This window comes from Astatotilapia calliptera, chromosome 9, assembly GCF_964374335.1.
Source record: "Astatotilapia calliptera chromosome 9, fAstCal68.1, whole genome shotgun sequence".
Taxonomy (NCBI): Eukaryota; Metazoa; Chordata; class Actinopteri; order Cichliformes; family Cichlidae; genus Astatotilapia; species Astatotilapia calliptera.
Window position 1 is genome coordinate 15941584 of NC_137430.1, and position 22156 is coordinate 15963739.

The 22156-nt window shown below is 42.3% G+C and overlaps 1 protein-coding gene across 2 annotated transcripts in view; it reads left to right on the plus strand.

The window, feature by feature from the left end:
- Window positions 1-22156, plus strand: part of cntnap2a (contactin associated protein 2a) — a 405328-nt gene that overhangs the window by 354627 nt on the left and 28545 nt on the right. Inside the window, exons 19-21 of one of the 2 annotated variants that reach the window (XM_026179392.2) lie at window positions 9612-9830; window positions 12093-12122; window positions 16492-16728. In XM_026179392.2, coding sequence (XP_026035177.2) covers window positions 9612-9830; window positions 12093-12122; window positions 16492-16728 — 486 coding nt within the window. The remainder of the gene's footprint in view (window positions 1-9611; window positions 9831-12092; window positions 12123-16491; window positions 16729-22156) is intronic. The other variant, XM_080306454.1, reaches the window with a different exon arrangement.

The following is a 22156-nucleotide window of genomic DNA, read 5'->3' on the forward strand; positions in this document are numbered from 1 at the left end:
CACTTACAATGGGCAAATTCTATTTACTTCAGTGTTCAGTGTTTACTATCACACAGATATACAAAAGCTTTGCACCAGTATGACTTTCTTTTCTTTTCTTTTTTTTTTTTTGCCTGTCCCATTTGGTTCTTTAGCCATCAGAATTGTTGTCTGAAGACCAACAAGGATACCCAATGGATTTACTTTGCCAAATGGATCATCGTGGCATTACCGTATTGGTCCATTTGGTCGACCTTTTGTCTTTATTGTTTATTATATTTTATTTTCAGATGTTACAGACGGGACAGACATGAGTGAGGGATAGGAAAGGGAGAAAGAAAGAGGAAGGAAAAGAAAAACAGAAGGGGAGAGGGACAGTGAGAAAGGGGGGGGTGGAGAAAAAAAATCTCCTGGATCACCTGTTGAGAGAAGAATAGAAAACAAGCAAAAAAAAAAAACAAAGCAACATACTAAACACAACACCATCGCATTAATCTAGCTAAGTGTAAACAGCAGTAAATACTGAATATTCAATGTTGTTGTGCAGCACGCAGGACAGACAGCGCACAATGTGCTTTGAAGTAGCAGCCAAGAAAGGTGTAATTTAAGTCTATGAGCAGTGAACACCCGTGTGCACACCTGTGTGGATCAGCGCGCTTGTATTCAAATGGTTTCCACATGTAATGGTCTGCTAGAGGGTGTAGAGAGCCATAGCCCCGTCCCCCAGGGCATGAAGCAGGCATGGAGGAGATCCAGGCCCCAAACATCCAGAGGCTCCCAGAGCACGAGAGCCCAAAGAGGACCACCGGAGGGTCATCCGTGCCACCCTCATGGGAAGGGCTGAGGCTCCCCAGACGAGGCGTCACCCAGTAGCCACCGAGCAGAAGCTAGAGGGGGCTGCACCGGCGTGCCCGCCGGCTCTGCCGGCAGCCAGCTGTGCCAGAGTGAACAGAGCAGCAGGCCCAGAGGCCGGAGGCCCGAGGGCCCCCCGCACCCCGGAGGAGGCCTGACCGAGCAACAGGCACCAGGCCCCGCCAGGTAGCCACTGGGAGTGAGCCGGTACATACCTGAGTGCCCAGCCCCGGACACCAAGAACCACCAATGCACCGACCCCTAAGGGCATCAGTCACCGGCAGGGAGTGTGGTGAGGGGAGATAGGCCTTGGAGGGCCTGGGAGTTCCCAGACAGGTGGAGTCTAAGATCCGACCTGACATATAGACACAGACAAACAGGCACACACAGACACAAACATGCATTCCCACCCTCATGCACACATATACAAACACTCAGCACTCACCCAATGTAAGGATTGACATAAATGGACATGTACACACAATCACACTCCCCAAACATACTCTATACCCCGGGTCCAGGTACCCTCGCCCCCAGAAGGGGAAACAGAACCCAGACCCAAGAGATGTTACCCTTCCCCCCGGGGTGGAGGCAAGCAGACCGTCCCAGGCTCCGCAGCAGCAGGGAGGCCAATCGAACAGCTAACATCTCCTCCCAGCCCCCCCGCCCCAATGGCTAGCAGAGAACGGGGATGTGTGAAGACCCCATACCTCCCTCCTCCCGCTCATGTGTAGTGTTGCTGCGTGTTGTTCTAAAGTGCATTTAAAACAAGGGAGAGCATGGTGCTGCTGCCAGAGAGCAGCAGGTGTTAGCACGGCCACTCCCAAGAACCCTCAATGTCTACATGGATTTAAAATTGGGAGGTGGGCACCAGCGCCAGAGGTAGGTTTGAGTACACAGACCGTCCACTGGACGCCGTTAACGTGCCCACCCTCAAGGCCCTATATATATGTGTGTTATGAGAGTGTAAGTATGACTTTCTCATGTTTTAGAATCCATTCACAAACACACACAGTCATATATGTGGTGTGTTAAAATAAAACACACACACATTTTTAGCTGTTATAAAGTTGGAGGGTGAAATCAAAAGCTTAAGAATTTGAGATCTGTGATACTGTGCAAAAGTTCTGAGTCAACATTCGTTATATTTTGCTTCAAAGCCAGACTTTCTTGTTTTTCAGGTGGTCTTGAGCCATAGTTCTCGATGCTTTCTGAAGGTCTTTCAAAGGTTTTCATCCATCCATTCTCTTCCGCTTATATTTGTCAGGGTCGCGGGGGGGCTGGAGCCTATCCAAGCTACCATAAGGCGAGAGGCAGGGTATACCCTGGACAGGTTGCCAGTCTGTCACAGGGCTAAAACTTAGAGAGAGTAAACCATTCACACCTACGGGCAATTTAGAATTACCAGTTAATCTAACCCTACTAACTGCATGTCTTTGGACTGTGGGAGGAAGCCAGAGTATGCAGGGAGAACCCACGTAAACATGGGGAGAACATGCAAACTCCACACAGAAAGGCCAGGTGGTGGAATCAAACTCAGGACCTTCTTGCTGTGACTCAACTGTGCTAATCGGGGTGCCACCATGATGCCTCTGTGCCACCATGCTACCTGAAGGGCTTTCAAAAGTTTTCTTGGCTGGCTGTTTTTTCACTCATTTTCAGTCCAGTCCTTGTAAATGATAATTTTCAGCAAAATATTTTTTGTTAGTTAAATCACTTAAGACTGGCCAGTGAATTCTTCAAGCACAAAAAAGCCCCTAACCTTAAGGCTGAACCATTGTTGTGTCTACAAACAACAGACAACTTAACAGAAAACCAATTTTAAATTCTGTCCTGTCTTTTGTTACTAGCAGCCTGTTGCAGGAAAAAAACAAAAAAAAAAAAAACATAATTTGTTCCCATTTCTTTAGTTGGATCTATAAAAATTGGCAAAGATAACACAGTTTGACAGGCATAAAATAGTATTTTTGTAACAACAAGGTGATTCCCAAAAAGCTATAATCCAAAAACTTGGCACATCTCAGCATGGTGTGTAGCTTGTACTGAAAATGTGATGAGACTGAAGAAATGGAAGAGAAAAGATGAAGTGGCAGGCCTGAAAAGAACTATCTATGCCAGATGAACAGTTATGTCCGTAACAAATAGGTACAACAGTTAGGTGTACCTCTCTCTGAGGTACAACCACGTGTAAAACACAGTGTGATGGTTTGGGGCTTCATTTCTGTTATGTGACGGCTGTGGTCAGGCAGAAAAAGAACCCAAAGTGCAGACTCCGGAGACAGACGTGAACTCAAAAAAGGTAACAAAACTGAGACGCCAAAAACCAAACTCAGGCAAGCACACAGCATAGTAAACGGTAGATCACAACACGGACACAGAGAAACACAGGGCTCAAATACACAGAGGGAGCAATCAGGGAATGAGTAACAGGAGGGAAACACAGCTGGGGAAAATCAGGCCTAACGACACAAAGGAAGCACAACCAGACGCAATTACACGAGACAAGGACTTTCAAAGTAAAACAGGAAACATAACACAGACTGAACTTACAGACACAGACTCACAGGCAGGCACTACAACAGAGGGAACAGAGACGTGGGACCAGGGCATGGCACAGAGACATAAACCATAAGACAGAACTCTAACAAAGAAACCAAAGACTAGAAATCATAAATAATATAATAAACTCAAAACCCTGGGTCGACGACCCAGGCATCCTAACAATTTCAGCCATTTCAACTTGTGCTGTAGAGGATTAAGCCAAAATTCATGCAATTATGAATGCAGAAAAGTCTTTTCAGGTTGGCAACAGCTTCATTTTTCAGTATGTCATTGAGCCTAAACACACTGCCACTGCTTGATAGAAAAAAAAACATAGAATGCAACACATTAGTTCTGAATTGGTCCTCCAGAGCCCAGACCTCAATGTTAGTGAGGCAGTGAGTGATCATTTTTACAGAAAATAAACAAAAAGAAGCCAACATCCAAAGAAGAGCTTTAATTGTCCTTCAAGAAGCCTGAACAGCTATCCGTTAAGTCTGCTTAAAAAAAAATTACAAGAAAGTTTAGTGTAGTGGTAAATGTTCCCCCTGCACATTGTGACATGCTGGGCAAATTCAGCATATTAAGCTGCTGACATAACAGAACAGTGCAGATGTTTCATATGCCCTGAATATTGTTCTCTGCAGTGGAACAAAAGCCTGGCCAGAAAACCAAAACAATCATAAAATCTTTTACAGTAAAAACTAAAATAAATTAATTGATTAAATAAAACCTATTTTCATGCTTGCAGAACTGCTAAGAAAAAGATACAACTTTTTGACAAATTGTGTTTGAACAAAGCTCAATTTATTACAAATTCTGGTTCCTCTGGTGGAAATTCAGGTCAAGAGATCAGTTCTGTCACTGGCTTTTATTGTGGATTACAAGATAAAGTGGAAAAAGTTTTAAATCTTGGTTATAATACAGAAAAAAACAAGCAATCAAGTTAAAATTTGATCCAGCACTAACCTTGGCGAATATACAAGACTGTTTGTCCTGAGCTTTCTGTGCTAGCAGTAGTTTTATAGAAGTATAGCAGAAGTGTAGCTGTAACCTTTCAGCCAATATTGGGTGAAGACCATGTAGAAGATTTCAGGAGACAGACAGTTACTCTAGAGAGCTGTATAGGGCCGTATAAGGTCCTTAACCCATTAGCAGGAATGGGTATCTTCTCCTTTGTGCAAGCAGAAGGATGATGAATACTGCCAGAACCCTGCAAATTGATCTCCAGCAGGCCATTGGTGTAAATGTTTCTGACCAAGCAATCAGAGACAAACTTCTTGAGGGCGGGTTGTCCTTTAGTAGGCCTTATGCTCACTGCCCAGTACCACTGAGTCCGGCTGGCATTTGCCATAAAATATCAGAATTGGCAGCTCCACCACTGGCACCCTTTGTTTTTCACACAACAGAGCAGGTTCAGCTGAGCACATGTGACAGATGCAAAAATCTGGAAAAGCTATGGAGAACATTATGCTGCCTGTAACATTGTTCATCATGACTGGTTTGGTTTTGGATCAGTGTTGGTCGTGGGAGGCATATCCATGGAGGGACACACAGACCTCAGCTGGCTAAACAAAGGCACCCTGATTGCCATTAGTTATCAGAATTAAATTCTTGGACCCACTGTTAGACACTACACTGGTGCAGTGGGTTCTGGCTTCCTCCTGATGCACGCCATTGCCCGGCATCATGTGGCGAGAGTAGGCAGCTCCTGGAGGCTGAGAATGCATACTACCTGTCAGGTTGTACCTAAGATTCTCCAGGAGTTCTGTGATGCCCTGGTCCAGACCATGGAGGAGTTCCTACAGGACACCGTCTGTGGTCTCATTAGGAGTATGCACCAACATTGTCAGGCATGCATACAACCACATAAGGGCAATAGAAACCAGTAGCATTTTGAGTTGCTGCAGTGACATTTTAGCTAAATGGACTGGCCTCCCAATCGTTTTCATTGTTCCTAACACATTAGCCAGTCTATATCAGTATCCATATCCAGCATGATTTTTTCCCCCCAATGAGATCTGATGTGTTCTTCTTAGGATCTGATGAAAGCCTTCCTTTAATTTTTTTGAGCAGTGTGTACATGTGTGTACATATATGAAAACAGATATCATTTTGTCAAACATTAAAGCTGGAACAAACAGACTGTGACAAAGAAGAGATAAACATTTAAAACATCAATCAATGGGGCAGCTTTGCCCAACCCTCATTTCACAGACTCTTAGTCCGCTCTGAGAGCTTTGATTGACGTGTCATGCAGCGGGTTTCTGTGATCATGTTCAGTGGCTCAAATTAAATTCCCCGCAGCCACAGTGGTGCCTTTCTGATCAAGAGTTTTAAAATCTAGGGCTTTTATTTAATCTCGAAGCTGTTGTGAAACGGGTTCCTGGCACGGCATGGCGGTCGATTGATGACTAATTGCATTCATTGGGATTCATTGGGATTCAAAGGGATTTGAACATTTGGTGTCAAAAGCGCTTGCTGACCATTTCCTGCTGGTGCGCCTGGCCCACCATTTTGTGTCAAAATGCCAACCAGTGAATAGACACAAAGTCGAATTTTGAGCCAAAGTGCTGTCTAAAGCCGTTACACTGAATGACATTATGTCAGCTAGTTTGCAGTCTAAGAGCTCCGTGAGCTTTTTTTCTATCCAAGTTCTTTCTTACACACAAATACTCATCTACAAAGAAAAAAACTCTATGTGCTGACACTATTCTGTACATTTGAGTGCTGAAAAATGCTCAAGGGGTTTGGTATTTGTTTTTTTCCAAATGCGTACTTCATAATACACACACACAGACACACACAGATACAGTAAATATGTGGTCTGTCACAGTTGCAGAGTGTGTGTGTGTGTGTGTGTGCTTGTGTGCGTGCTTGTGTCTCCTGAGGCTTTCAGAATGCCCCCACATCGATTTCCTCTCTCCTCTCTCTTGCTATCATCTTGCATTTTGCCCCACAGCACCCGTTTAGACACACAATCCAGAAATTACTCGCATGCACACGCACACACACATAAACACACACATAATCTTTGCCCTCTCGTTGGCGCAAAAAAACTCTATCTGCTGCAATCCAGTCAGGGCATGAAATGACTAGCATTAAGCTGGAATAGCATGGTTGTGCCATTCCAGGAGCCCAAAGCACATAAACACTCAGTGATACACACTTTAAACCCTTGGACAAAACACACATTACTGTGACCTCAGCAGGCTCAAAGACGCGAGGTGGACTCTATTCATTTTCCAATCTTAATAGGAAGAAATAGGCATAGGCACATTTGAGATTTATTCAGAATCGTAACCTCGTAACTAGACTGAGAACAGATGGAGAGATCCCTATTAGAAAAAAATTGACTTGTGGGATGTTTTGTGCCAAATTTTATATTTTTAAAGGCTGCAGCTAAGAAATGTACTTTCCAGCTGGAGACATGTCCTTCCAAAACTGTAAAGTTGTCTGTTTTTCTTGTGAAGACTAGTCATTTACGGTTTACATATGGAGTATAGGAGTGTGCCGTGCCGCTTTTGTCACATGTCAGACTTGTTAAAGCAATATCTACTTAGGAGTAAGAATATTTTTTTCAGCCTCTTCTTCAGAGCTCAGTCAAAAGTTAATCTTAATCTCACCATATCTGTCCTCTGCGCACGCTGAGAAGCTGTCGGCATTCTTTGTATTGCATGCACTTCCTTCTTTTGCTGATAAAAACTGCTTTTTTCTTTTCCCAGCCTTTAAGAAGTTTAAATCTCGCTTCAGCCTCTACAGCAGCAGGTTTGCTATGCCACTTAGGGTTGGCTCGCACTTAAACCGAGCCTCCATCCCCCAAAAAACACAAAAGGTCCAGCCCGTTCCAACGAACCCTCAAGTTAAGAAAAAAACACAGAGCCAAAGGCTAACAAAGCAAATGAGAGCAACAACAAAGAGTTTGCCAGTCTAACAGAAAAGCGATCGAAGAGATAATGCACTGCCAGCCTTCTGGACAAAAAAAAAAAGATGAAGAACAGCAAAATTGAACCTCACATTAGACAAACGCACAAGCACACCCACACGAGCAGTGATCTTTCACACAAAGACGTTCAGTGGCTTTCACTATTTATCATCATTTGGTTGTGCTGTGCTGACGCATAATTTAAAACTCGGCTCTTTCGGCCTCCATATTAAAAGATTAATAGAAAAACAAATAGCAAAAATAAAAACCTAAGCGTGGCTTTTTTGTCCTTTTTTTAGGCCAACGTGCAAAGTGTAAGGACACAACACAAATATTACATTTACACACACACAAGCATTTACACTAGTTACATCCATCATCTATGCAAATAGATGAGGCGAGCTCTGTGCTCTGAGGGCACTTTAGTTTTATTCGCGCCCGTTGACAGGAGGTTGTAGGGCATACGTCTTGGTTTGCAGTGCCACTAAAACAACACACAAATTATCAAACACACACACGCATCTCATATATGACGTTCAGCATTGTTGTTGCAGCATTACTAAAGCTTTGTTTCTGCTGGGGTATTGTGATGTATGTTTGGCCGTCTTTCACCATTTAAAATAACTGATGTCTCTCCTCCCTGCCCCGCGGACCTGTTCTGTGCATACAAACATCATTAATTCAGTATACTAAAGGCTGTCAGAGGCCTTATACTGCGTCTCTGTTTGTGTGTGTCTTTGCTGAGGTTGGTGTGTTTGTGTATTGCTGGCGTTTAAATGATGAAGCACTATTTTTTTCATGAAATTCATCTGATAGGTTAATGTACTCAGCACATTCAGGCTTTTGCTTGGATCATTTCATTAAATATTGTGTGCAAGAAAGGGTTCGAGGAAAAATGAAAGAAGGAAGAAATGATATAAGGGAGGCCAAAGTCACAGGTGGGTCTGTAAAGGCAAGAGAATAAACAGAAGCATAAAGAAACCACCGATGAAGGGAAAGTTTGAACCAAGCGAGCAAAGGGAAACATAAAAGAAAAAGGAGGGTACAAACAAGCAGGACAGGAAGGAATAAATGGAAATGGATAGATTTAATGTAGAAATGATACCAAAGGCCATGGAAGAGTCACTGAAAGATAAAGGATAATTAGATGAAAGCAATATGAAAAGGAGAAAAGGGCCAGAGACATTGATTAAACAAAGGAAAAGAAGTAAGCTCATTTCCCCATTGACTACAGTATAAATTTATTCACTCTTAATATCTGAGCCTAATGAAGCTATAATAGAACGGTAACATATCAAGCTATTTATCACCACTCGGGCTGCAGCACACTGGTGCCAGTACCAACCATATGCCACCATCCAGGATATAAAGCTTTTATACATCAGTCTCCAAACATTAAGGAAAAGTCCATTTGGGTTTTAATACGTCAATTCCGAATGATCTTTCCAGCAGCAAGTCTAAAAGAGTCCTTTAACATTTTGCTGAGGCATTCAGTTAGTTAACACATTGTCTTTTATTTACAAGGTAGAGAGACTTTGCAATTCTCCTCTATTTAAAAATGTGTATGTGATAAGGTTTATTATGTGTGACTTGTGGAGTCACACATACTCACAGAGTATCATTGTGCAGATGCAACATTGCAGACAGGTTCAAAGCAGGACCAGGCAGCGACACACAATGCAAAACAGCCAAAACTGAAATTTACTGAAGTCAGTCACACACAAAGGTGGTTCAGAAGCATCAATGAACGTTTTACCTGATCATGGCTATAAAAGGTAAACCGGTGCCCCCTCTTGGTCTACTGAGATAAATTAGACTATTAAACTGCAGAAAAGCACTAAAACTTTATGACAACCTACTGTCTCATGGACACACACAATCAAATCAACTCAGCTCAAGATAATGAAAAATTAATCTAGTAGATAAACAGGACCGTTTTGCACTGTTCGCTCTTTTTGTCTTCTTTCTATGGAACCTTTCCCTTCCTTTTTTTTTCACACACACCTTTCCTGACACGTCTTTCCAACTCTCAAGCAAAAGTAAGTCTAAAAAAACAGGGAAACTGCAGCAATATGACTTTGTCACAAAAAACCAACCGTTCCTGGCGGTTGGTGATATTAGGCCTGTGCAAAAGCTGTGAGCAGTCATGTAATGCAAAGCTGAAATCTATACAAGCCAAATGAGTGGCCTTGAAACAAATGAGCCATTAGATTAGAAATTTAATGCATATCTACCTACAAAGTGAACTACAGCAGAACAGGGGGTGCTGGATTTTATAAAGCTGTGAATTTTTTGGAATTTTTTCTTTCTGCAGCTCCTAAGGTGGTCTCCTTCTCCTTCGATGTCGGAAATGGACCAGTGGAGCTGATTGTGCATTCAGCTACATCCCTCAACGATGACCAGTGGCACCGTGTAATGGCTGAGCGTAACGTGAAAGAGGCTGTCCTTCAGCTGGACCAGACGTACAGGACGTCCAGGCTTGCTCCCGCGCAGGGACACACACGGCTCGAGCTGTTCAGCCAGCTCTACGTGGGTAAGACGCACATCCTCGCTAGCACATCATCTAAACAACCCTCGTGTTCAAGAGCGACTCGTGTACACACATTTGATTGCAATTTGCACATTTAATATCCGCTTTGCGAAGGACGGACACTCACGCAACAATTATGAGCTCTTAAGTGCGGAAACCAAACACTCCAGCACACATCATCCACATAAATGTAATTGGATTCAACTGTTAATTAAAAAACTTTCTGTACTGTCTGTTTTGTTGCTTTTTTTAAAATAATGCTGTTGCCCTCAAATGCTGACAACCTCCATGAGAACGTCTGATTGTCTCACAAGTTAAAGATGTACCAGCTTTACTGGAAATCACAGCGTTTTCTCTTAAGCCAGCCACTGCTAATTAAGTTAATCCAAACACACACACACACACACACACACACGCAGGTTTTACACTTAATGATAGGCACGCATCCTTGGAAACTCATCCATGTGAGCGAACAGACTTTTAATAAATTTAAACATGATTGGGTGTGAGGCCATGTTACTTACAGAGCTCATTTATTTAATATGTTAATACTGTAAATGTCTTTGCATTAAGATACTGTTGCATAGAGGGGATCAGCTATTGGATTTTCTCTGTCCCTGCATCCTTTAATTATGGATCAATTATCAGATAGACAAAGCCTTTATTATCACAGAAGCTGTGCATAGCTATTGGGTAAAAGGTCAACCATCTATCTCTCCAGCGCAGTGCTTCTCGAGCTCATCAGGATTTCAAATGGAAGATTTGTCCAGTTTTCTCACTGCGCTTTCACTTCTCTGTCTCATTTCGTCTTTTGTGCTGAGCAGTCAATACGCTATAGACCAAACTCCAAGGCTAAAATAGTTTTAGGGATTTTGCGGATAGAGGGAAAAGTGCTGAGGCGGATCACACACTTCCTACTATCTCATTGGAAAAAAAAGTTCAGCCCAAAGGAGATTGTTGCAAATTCCAATCAGGCCTCCCAATGTGATAGCCTCAAACCTCCTGATCCCCGTCTATAATATAATTTCATCGTCTCATCACTTTTGCTGATTTGAGCGCTGCTGAAATATCCTCACCTTATCATGTCCCAATTTGCCTCTCAGTGTATTTGTACTTTCTTTTAGAGAAATGGGAAGGGGCAAAAAGGGTCTTTGTGTGACTCGTGGCTATGAAACCGGGAACATTATGGCTTTCAGATATATCTAAGGCCAATTTGCATGTCTGTATTCTGGCCTTTTAGCTTAGGCCTGTGCGCGTGTCACCAGATCTCAAGGAATAAAAAAACTGTAACAGAGAGAGAGAGAAGAAGTGAGAGAGAGAGAGCAATGGATGGACTGCATGTAACAACACCAGCAGAGGTGACATCACCTTCCTATATCTGATCTCTAATCCCCGCTTAATCCTGATTTGAGGATTTCTTTGAGAAGTTAAAGTGTTATACACAGGAAGTGACCCCCCTCTACACTCAAGGGAAGTAGTTTAGATTTGGCCTCCGACATCCAGAAAAGATAGAGATCTTCTTTGTGTTTGATCAAGAGATTTGGAAAGAGTGGGAAGAGCCCTGCAGGCAACAAGATTTTGTCTCGACTCTTGATTCCTTCATATTACGGAAGAATCTCCGCCACTGCACGGCTGTCAATGACTATTACTGATGCAACTGTTCAAAGGCGCTGAGCTAGAAAATAAAAAATGAAACCCAAAAAACTTCAAAACTGTGAAACTTTGAAATTCTACTGCAGCCATCTTTGTTTGAAAGAGTTGACTGTAAAGGCACAAAAAAGAAAGTGAGTCCTCCACATCTACAACATGGAGGTTTACCGTGTTCGTGTGTTTGTCTCTCTATCATCTCCTTTACTCTTTCTCAATCAATATGCTCCTCATCAAGCATTTGATTGCTTTAGTGTTTACTGCACAGTGGCTCATTTGCTATAATGGCCTTGAGCGTAAATGTTATACCATCAGCATGCTGTCATTTACTTCACATTGTTAACTTTTAGCTCTCCAAATACGTGTTCATAACTATAAATGGCACCGCAATTTATTCATTTCGTGGCCACCATCTGCTCTTTTTTGAATTCCGTCTTGATTAATGCTCACTATCACATTGATTTTTATGGTTTTGCATGTTTTTGCTCATGACTTGATTATTTGTCTTTCTTTTGTGCGCTGCTCTTTTCTTTCCCCCTCTCCACCCCCGTCTCTGCCGTCGTGAATCGACATCGTGCTTGCTTGCTCGTCGCTGCATGCATGCGACACCTGTCACAGGGAAACCAGCCTCGCTCACCTGCCAAGACAGTAGGTAACATTTACTGAGTACAGCGAAATGTCTCTGTGACACTGATACAGTTTTCACCTCACCTACAGCTCAAAATAACTGTGCTTCTGTTAGTTGATTCAGATTTTATGGCAGCCTCACTTTAACAGTGGTTAAAGTCAGTATTAGTCTTCTAAAATATCAGTGCTCATGCTTTGATTGCCTGTTGTTTGTTTTTTTTGAGTAGGGGGGTGTGGGGGTGGGGGGGGTAGACTGATGATAAGCACCCAAGTCTTCTAAATTACAGCAGGTGGCAATTTAAGTCAGTACTCATATATGACTTCCTTTTATAAAAAGCGAAGTTATTATCAACCTTTTAGAGAGATGCTTTAAAAAAACAGTGTTATAACCCAATAGATATGAAGCATGTGGCTGCTGATATGAGCTTTTTTTTTTTTTATCATAATATCCCCCTCTGGAAATGCCAGTGGGTTAGGAATGCTTTTGAAATGGCATTTAGACCCAGTGAATCAAAACACCCATCAGAAACTAATACAAATTGAATCCTGAAGTGTGCTTCTAATAAACACAGAGCGTGCGAAATACTGTAGTTAAAGATATCTCCAACGTTGCGAACAGCAAAGAGAAAGAAAAGCACATGCCGCCATTCGGCTTAACAACTTTTAAAATGTTAATGGAAGCAAATCTGCAGCCGATTCTTATTTAATTTAATTCATCTGAATATGCCTCCACAGAAGAATCCACATGTGGCGAATACTGTCAGTACAGTGTTAAAGTGCATACTGCAAGTTTATTCAATGCAAAGTCTTTACTTAGTAATTCAGCATTCACACTGATACATCCATACATGCAGTGAAGGTTAAGCGGTCACATATGGCTTTCCTTCTAATTTGCCTGCTACTGCGTGTGTTTGTGTGTGCGTGTGTGTCTTCTAATGAAAACAAAATGTTGCTTAATTAGGACATCATTACAAGGTAACATCCTCTTGGGGCACACACGTTACTCCCATAAATAAATTGAGCCATATATATACATTTCACTTTAATAATTGCTTATGTTTTGAAATATATGTATTAATTACAATATTTCTGTGCAGTCATGTGCTGCTGAGACTGTGTGTCAGATTGTTTGTAAGCCTACTGCTAATATTGAGAAAATGAAAAGTCTGGTAGTCATGTATACACCGAGTGAAGCCAGATGTTGAAACTAGGTTGCAACAAAGGGTATAGAGGCATTTTTTGGTTTTTTTTAATATTAAGAAGCTGATTCAACTCTAACAGACAATTAAGGAGGGCTGGAGAGGGCATAATCCACAAGACCTTCAACCAGTAGACTAGAGTGTCATTCTTATGCCTGGCTATTATCTTATGCCGGGCTCACACTGTGCGATTTTTTTCAGTCGCGCGATTCAGCTCCTGCTCAAACTGCACGATTGACTCGTAGGGGTTAGAAGTTCGTAGGTCACGATGCAGGGTCTCACACTATACGGCCCATTTGGTGTAAACTAAAGCATATCATCCCAAACACCTCATACCAACTGCCAAGCACGGTGGTGGAGGGAGGTGATCAACAGCTTAAGCTTGGCTGAAACCGGGTCATGAAACTGGACTATAATCCCAAGCGCAGCAGCAAATCTACAACAGAAGGGCAAAGTGAAGCAAAGAAATAATGCTGTAGTGGCCCAGTCAAAGTCTAGACAAATCGCATTGCAAATCTCAATGAACTAAAACAAACATGCACAGAAAGGTGGACAAAAATTCTGATGAAACCTGTAAAGTCATTTCTGCTAAAAAAGTAGTTCTACAAGCTACTGAATCATGCAGTGTACTTCTTTTTCACGTTTTTTTTTAGAGTATATGATGATTTCCTGAAAAAGGCTAGAAAGCACATATGTATGTTGTACATATACATAAGATTAAAGATATGCTGAATACACAGGTGTTTGCAAAAACGTTAAAAATAAATGTAATGAAAATTTTAAAAAGTAAAGTATACAGTTTTAGGAGACAAGTCTAGTTGATTTTTGTCTTAATCACCAAAGCGCTATAAATGTATACTATTGACTATTAATTATAAAGAACTATAATTACATACAGAGAAACTTCGTGTTTACTAATATACGTAAAACTTGGGCCTGTACATATAAAAATGCAGAACATGCATTGGTGTTTTTCTTGCATGTAGCACCTATTTTGAATTACCCCCACAGGTTTTGATTTAACTTTTTTTTTTCTTATTCATTGAACAGCCCCGCATCTCCTCCTTTTGTATTTGCTAGGGGGAGTAGGATAAATATTCAGGTGCGAGGTTCACATCTGGTTCAATTTAACTTACGGACAGATGGCATCACATTTTCTTCAAGCACACTTTGGAAAAATGCAGACTGCATTACTGAATCAGTGACTGCAAGCTGCCCACTCCCTGAGGCAGTGAAGGAACCCTAAACTACTCTGTTCCTCCACTATGCTTTACAGTTGGTGTGGAGGGTTTTTTTCAAATAAAGCTGCCTTTATCCTGTGCCAAACATGTGGCCAAACAGCACTGTCATTGATTGCTTTGTCCTGAACAGATCAGTGCAAAAGACCTATCTAAGCCAGTTGCAAATAGTTGCTGCTCATGCTTTTTTTTCCTGGCACACCAACCCATGTAGGTCACATCTGTAGTTTGACATTAACTCAGTTGCCTCCAGATCCTGTGATTGAATTCAGAGGTTTTTGGTGACTTCTTTTTTTACATCAAACATGCTGGTTGGGCTAAATTTGCTAGGATATCTAGTCCTGGACTAACTATTTAAAATCGATGGGACTGGTGGTTCCTTACACTCATATCATAATATGTCAGTGGGTTTTTTTCTTTCTTAAGGTCTTTGAGAGCTTCAGGCATAATTACGCAACAGACTTTGATAGGAGAGAGCAAACAACATGTCAGAGATTTCAATAAAACTGCACCTAATCTCCTGATCTCCTTAGATTGGAAAGTGTGACTGCAAGTTATCAGTTTTGTTATTTCTTTGAGCATATCGCCTTTATTGCTGGTTCAGATCAGCTCTATTATTTTGGTTATGTGTCAAACAATTATTTCTATTTCTGTACTTACTTTTTTAAATGATTGTAACTGTGATAAGCCAATATTGACTGCGGTCACAATCAGTCAGGCTCTATTACACAGCGTTTGTGAGTAGCACAGAAACCGTATGCACCTGACTGTGCGTGCGTGCGTGTGTGTGCGTATACGTGCCTGCCCCGGTCTCCGCAGGCTTCGGAGCCTGCTGTCCATTTAATCAGAGACTGATTCAGACCTGGGTAAACAGGTGGCAGAAACCTCCAGCCAATCAGTACTACAAAATAGATTAATTAAGGGGCCTACTAAAAGTCTAATTCTTCATGGGACTGAAAATAGGAGAAAGCATGCAAAAGCTCAGCTGCATCCCAATACGTGAATAATGTATCGGCTGGAGAAAATCAAAGTACATGTATTAGTAATCTTATTATGCCTCTATTGTACCTATGTGGGCAAGCTAAAATTGCATAAGCGAGAGTGCAGCTGTTGAGGGACGACCCCGCCTGCTAGAATGTGTGTTCACATTTCCTTTACATGTCTTCCTGAATAGACACTCTTCCTTAAGCCAGACGATGCCCTTGAGATGTTTTACAGTAATAACTAAAATGACCCTCGGTTCTCGTCTCCGATAGTGCGCGCAAGTGTGCGTGCTTACGTTTGTGTTTACCCACACAGAATATTTATGCTCGGTGGGTGTGTTTGTGTATTTTTGAATCTATACCTGTGGGTGTATATTTATGAGTGTGTTTATTGCTGTGGTCATTTAGGTCGACATTAATCTATTTAACACCCCTACTTTGTCCAAGTTAATGGGTAGTTAGACTGTAATCGTGCAAGGCCAGAATGACGATGGAAGCACTTTAGAAGAATGGCTATCGACACCCCAAGGCTAAGCAGTAATGCTTACATTGACTCATTCAAATCAGGTGCGCACTGTGCGGCATTTTTAAAACGTGTGTGTTCATCTCGAGCATGTAGTTTACGTGCATCCGCGCATCCATTTGCATGTGTATGCTAGTGCGAGGTTCATTAAGAGACAGTGTTCATTAGGCTGTTGCAATTACTGAAGAAATCAAACGAGTTGAAGGTTGTTTCAAGAACGGCGTCACAGTCAGAACAATTAGCGTGACATCAGTGGCTTCCTCCAGGCATTAGGATATTAATGTTTCTAAAACAGATTAAAATAGAGCCTCTTGCATTCAGAATGACTTTTGCGACCCTGACTTCCAGTTGTCCTCCCTTCCTTCTCCTTGTTTTCTTTTCTCCTGACGCTACATATCCTTCCCCCCTCTGCGTTCCCTCCTTCCTGCTCCTTCTTCCGGTCCTCAGGTGCTGCAGGGGGACAGCGGGGGTTCCTGGGATGTATCAGAGCCTTACGAATGAATGGCATCACTCTCGATCTGGAAGAGCGGGCGAAGGTCACACCTGGGGTCAAGCCCGGTTGCCAAGGCCACTGTAACAGTTTTGGGATGTACTGTCGGAATGGGGGAAAGTGTGTGGAGAGGTATAACGGCTACCTGTGTGACTGCACCGCCACCGCCTACGATGGTCCGTTCTGCACCAGAGGTAAGAGGCATTTTCAGACAGGCAATTTGACTCTATTTAAAGACAATGTACATCTGGCTTTTCTTTGTCCTCAAAACTTTCAGTGCAAAACAAATGAAATTTTCCCTCTGTGGGTTTTGAAGGGTTTTTTTTTTCCCTTTTACATCAGGTTTTGTTTTCCCATTTCCTGGCCTTGCAGGACTGCTTTTCTGCTCGGAAATTAAGGATGACACACTGAGCAATAATCCTTCGGCTAACATTTTCTCCGACAACTTTTGCAGGCATATTTCTGAGATCATGTTATCATTTGCGCTTTCTCTTTTATTCACAAAGCCAGAGTCAAACAGCACCAGGATTACCGCTGGAGTAGTTGTGTTTCAATGAGCTTCATTCCCCGACAACCCACCGTGATTGTCGCTGCGCTTTGTGATCGTGCCCCACTTCCTATTCAGTTTGGCGCTGTCGTTTTTGAAAGTGTTTGGGCTTGCGATAAAAGGCATCGATTGAGGGTAATATTATGCTTACCCACCAATTCTCCCTCACTTTAGAGTGCTCTCGCTGAATGCTGATACTGTGCAAATGCAGAGCTGAGAGATCAAACTCAGAAACAAAGCGTGAGTGACTTCAGTAAGAGGTGTGTCTAGTGATCTGATGTTTTCTTTGAAGATCACAGACAAGCAGTGTCACACTGTAACTCTGCTTCTGCGCTGTTGCATATTGCTAAAGCATCGTGTTTGTTTCACCGGGATTCATTAGATACACTATTAAAGTTCTATTTCCCAAAACAAGTTTTCATGAAATTCTCTCGGGAGAAGAGCAGCGGCGCTGTCAGAGGCTTTCTGCTCGCTCCCAGTCAGGAAGTTGATCCCCGACACGTGAATTAATTTGTTTCCTAAAGTCGAATGGTGTTTTCCCCCCTGTGTTCTTGGCAGGGGGGTGACAAGATGACAGAAAGGCAGAATGTGTGTCTTGGTGTGGGCTTGCGTGCGTGTGTGTGGTGTGGAGGGTGACAGTGTGTGGCGATATGCTAGTGTAAGACATGAAAAGACCTCCTCAGAATTCTGTCATAACCAATCAGGCATTTCAGGATTTAGAGAATAAAGATTACTGTGTGTGTGTGTGTGTGTGTGTGTGTGTGTGTGTGTGTGTGTGTGTGTGTGTGTGTGTGTGTGTGTGTGTGTGTGAGAGAGAGAGAGAGAGCGAGAGAGAGGCAAAGAAAGGGAGAGAGCACACCCTTGTGTCTATTTGTTTTTGTGCAATGTTCCCTCTAATTTTTTCACGTGTCTGAGCGAACACACAAACTCCCTGAGCGGTCCTTTAGACGTGTGCACTGTGGTCACTCCAGCATTGAATCTATCCAAGTTAAGGATGGGTACCGGTATCTGACATAAACGGTAGTAACCAGACCGAAAAGCAACGCACATTTCGGTGCTTTTTTTTCCTGAGATGTCACACACTTTGGATTCTAGCCAATCATTTTACCTTTGCAAGTGTAGTAGGCGGGCCCAGGTACGTACGTTCTTTTAGAGCAGAGCTACAGATTAAAAATGCCCAAGGCGAAGCGGTCAAATTTTGGCTGTACTTCACAGCAAAAGATGCAAACTCAGCAGCCTGCAACAAGTGCTTTAAGGTGATACTGTGCAAAGGAGGTAACTCCTCGAATCTGATGAATCTGATGCCACACAAATTATTTGTGCCACTACAAAAAAATAATTTCTGTCCACTATGAGATAAAGGAGAACAACAGCCTGATACCTGCAGGCCTGAGAGAGCGGAACCGGCTGTTCAAACCCCCCCAAGGCTGCCCGCTGGAATCGCAATGGAACGAGGCGCAACCTCTCACAACGAACGTAATATGGTCAACACCTTGGAGACGCTTACAGCTGCTGTGAAGGCTCAAAACAACACCATTGAGCGTATGGGGGGATACATCAGAGAGAGGCCTGCTCAAAATGAGACCCTTGAGCGACAGTTGGAATACATCGCGGAACGGATCACTGCAGTTGTGAGGTCTCAGAATCAAAAGAATGACAACACCATGGAACAGAAGTTTGATACCATCAACAAAACTATTGACTACCCTACACACTAAATACACAAGATTTACACTAAACGTCGCTAAACTTCCTAAACAACTAAATGCCATGTTGCCATTGAATTTTGTGATTGGTCGACATGGTACATAGGAAAGGGTGGGTTTTTTTGGTTTTGTTTTTGCTCACAGGTGGAGAGCGCTTTCAAGCCTTTTCCTTATAAAAATGCGTTTTTACCGTTTCTTCCTGCAGTAAATATAAACAATGAAAGTAAACCAAAAAAACCAAACATTGCATATATTTTTATCATAACTCTGGTTTTACGTGGCCTATCAACACAATTTAAAAAGTCCACACAATTGTTCCGTCTGTCCTGCTCACATCTCCAATGGTTGTACACATTGTCATTAACGTGGCTTCACTCCACATCAGCCACACCGCTTTGCTAGCTAAAACACCGGTGTCGGCACATAAGGACGCTGTCATTAGTGATGTGCGATACCACTGAAAGTAAAATTCAGGGTGGTATCGATCTGATCTGATACCAATACTTTATACAAAAACGTATTTTATTTATTGTGTCTCAAATGATAGCATCATAATGATTACAGGTCATCAGATTAGTTGTTCTTATCACTTAATAATGCAGAATTCATCATATAGAAATAAAAAAACTGAAGTTGTGCGCTATTTGAACACCTTGCCTGCCTGCCACACTAAAGGACTCCGTGAGAGACGTCTGTCTCGCCCTAGCAGCACCTGTCCATGTCCACTCCTCGTCTTCAGTTCGCCTCAACATACGCTCGTCATATTCTGTGATATGATTTACTCTGAGCAGTAGCAGTTTTTGATACGGGTGACACGGGCGGCTGCCCGGGGCGGTATCGTGGTGGGGCATCAGCAAAAAATAAATAAATAAATTGCTCGTACTCATGCTGCCCGACATCAGCCAGCGCATATTGGGAATGGCATGGGCACCGATTGGTTTTCTATCACCCATTTCCTGGGAGTAAGGGCGCCCTCCGTTTGCAAGGTGCGCCTGCTGCTTGCGGCACAGGGAGGAGAGGGCGGGGCGGCGGGGGACTTATAATTTGCACCGATGTTTTTCCGAAATTCTGCACGCGAAAAGTGAGCGCGAGAGCCCTCAGGGCGCCTGCTCGCTGCTGAAGTCAAAGTAAACTTTATTGTCATCTCCGCTGCATGCAGTACACTATTGAGAGAGACGAGACGACGAGGCTCCAGTTACAGCAGTGCAAGTAAACAAACAATAAATATAAGAAGAGTAAGAAAATAAATATACACTTTAGGACTAGGAGTAAAGGGATCAATAACAATTTAAAATTAAAATTTTATATTTTGATGATTTAATGTCTCACACACAACCCGTGGAAAGGGGAGGGAGGCCTGCTGCCTCCAAATAGAGCACATTTCATTCATAATTTTTTCATTCATAATGTTGTAAATCCAAGCCCATTATGTATTCATGATTTGAATCCTGGGTTGTGTGAAATCCCAGAAATACACCTTAGACAAAGTGAATCTGTGAACTAAGGTGTAGGTCGCGTTGCATTGTGGGTGCCGCGCTCCCACAATGCATTGCGCGTGACGTCAACTCCAAAGCCCTATTAGGTTATGTTGTGGTGATCCTCGAGTTGGGGGATTTGTGTTCATACTGCAGTCCAAAATTAAAACCAATGGAAGATGGACAAGCAAAGTTCAAAGCCATAAGGTGCTCAGTTTAGAAAAAATAGAAAAGAAGAGGAGGAGAAACGAGCAAAAGATACAGATAAGAAGATGTGTCATTGGATAATGGCAGGTCATCCTGAAACGATCAGAATCAGAACACTTTATTAATCCCGAAGGAAATTATGTGGGTTACAGTTGCTCCAAAGAGAAATGGTAAAAATAGTAACAGTAACAGACTAAACTCCAAACAATACATTATGTTACAGATTTTAATATTAATTAGTCATTGTCAATTGTTGATTTGTCCTGTTCTCAATGTATGACGAATTATGATGGCTGTTTGGTAGCCGTTTGCATACTATGCATACTCTCCCTCTCTTCATGTGTGTGTGTGTGTTTCTCTGGTAAATTTAGTAGTTCCTTCCAATGTAGACTAACCGAATGAAATAGGTTCTTCCCACTGTGTTCCTGTTAATGATAAACTACAAATTTCCCCTAAATTACTAAAATATAGATATTTTAATGTGAGAATCGATTCTAGAACATAAATGAATCGATATTTCAGGATCGATCCGCACATCACTAGCTGTCATAGCCTGTCAACAACGTTGATTTGCTGCGTATATACGAATGTGAATCGCGTTATTGGCTGGACTATGGGATAAGGTGGCATCGTTCTAATCCTATATGGGAGCAGCCAGTCACTTACTAACACTGCAAAGCAGAATTGTTAAAGTTTTAATTTTAATTTCAATACAGGTTGGATTTTTATTTTATTTTTTATTTTTTTGTGCGCAACGCAGATTTTCTGTGCGCAGAGACCGTGCCAGCAGTGCACAATTGCACACGCGCGCAGCTTAGAGGGAACATTGATGACATGTGACTTCATCATCTATTTCCTCCTTTCATTCCTTTGTGTCCCTCTTTTCCTTCACTCTGCTACAGTTTTTTTTTCCTTTCATTTGGACTCACTGTCCTCTTTGTCTCTTTGCTACTTTTTCCCCCTCATTTATGCTCTGTTTTTTCTTTTCTCCTGCCACTCCTTTACAATTATTTTACTCTTGTCCCCATAAATATGTATTCCACTTATTCCTCCTCCGTTTCTTACTTTGCCACACTTATTTTCTCGCTCCTCTCTCAATTGCCCCTCTCCTGGTTTCTCAGTTTTCTGCCCTTTCCCAAATTTCTCTCTTTCCCTCTCTTTAATGTACCACTCTCTCCCCATCCTCCCAGCTAGTGAAAAATGCATGAAGTCAGCCATAATTGCATAGTGCATTTCCATTGTATCCATATTTACACACTGCTCAGGGGACCCTGCAGTATTGTTATTATACACTCTCATTCTTTTGCTTTTCTGCCCTTGAGGGTCTCGCGTGGAGCTGGTGTGCACATGTACATACGTATGAACACACGCACGCACGCTAAAACTTGCAAAAATGCAATTGCACATGTACCTGTTGAGATTTGCACTGCTCAGAATCCACATCCGAAACTTCTTCTCATACTGACATGAAGTACACACACACACACACGAAAAGCTCCAGCTCTGCAGCATTGCTCATACCCCATTAAGGTTCCAGACAATTTTATGTGTTGCTACTGAAGCTCTGGGTAACAAGTTGGGGTACTTTCTTTCCTTCTTTCCCCAGTAGGAAAGAGAAAAAACTTACTGTGAGAGTATTTTAAACGTGAAAATGCTCTCCATGACTTACATGAGTTTGTTTCTAGTG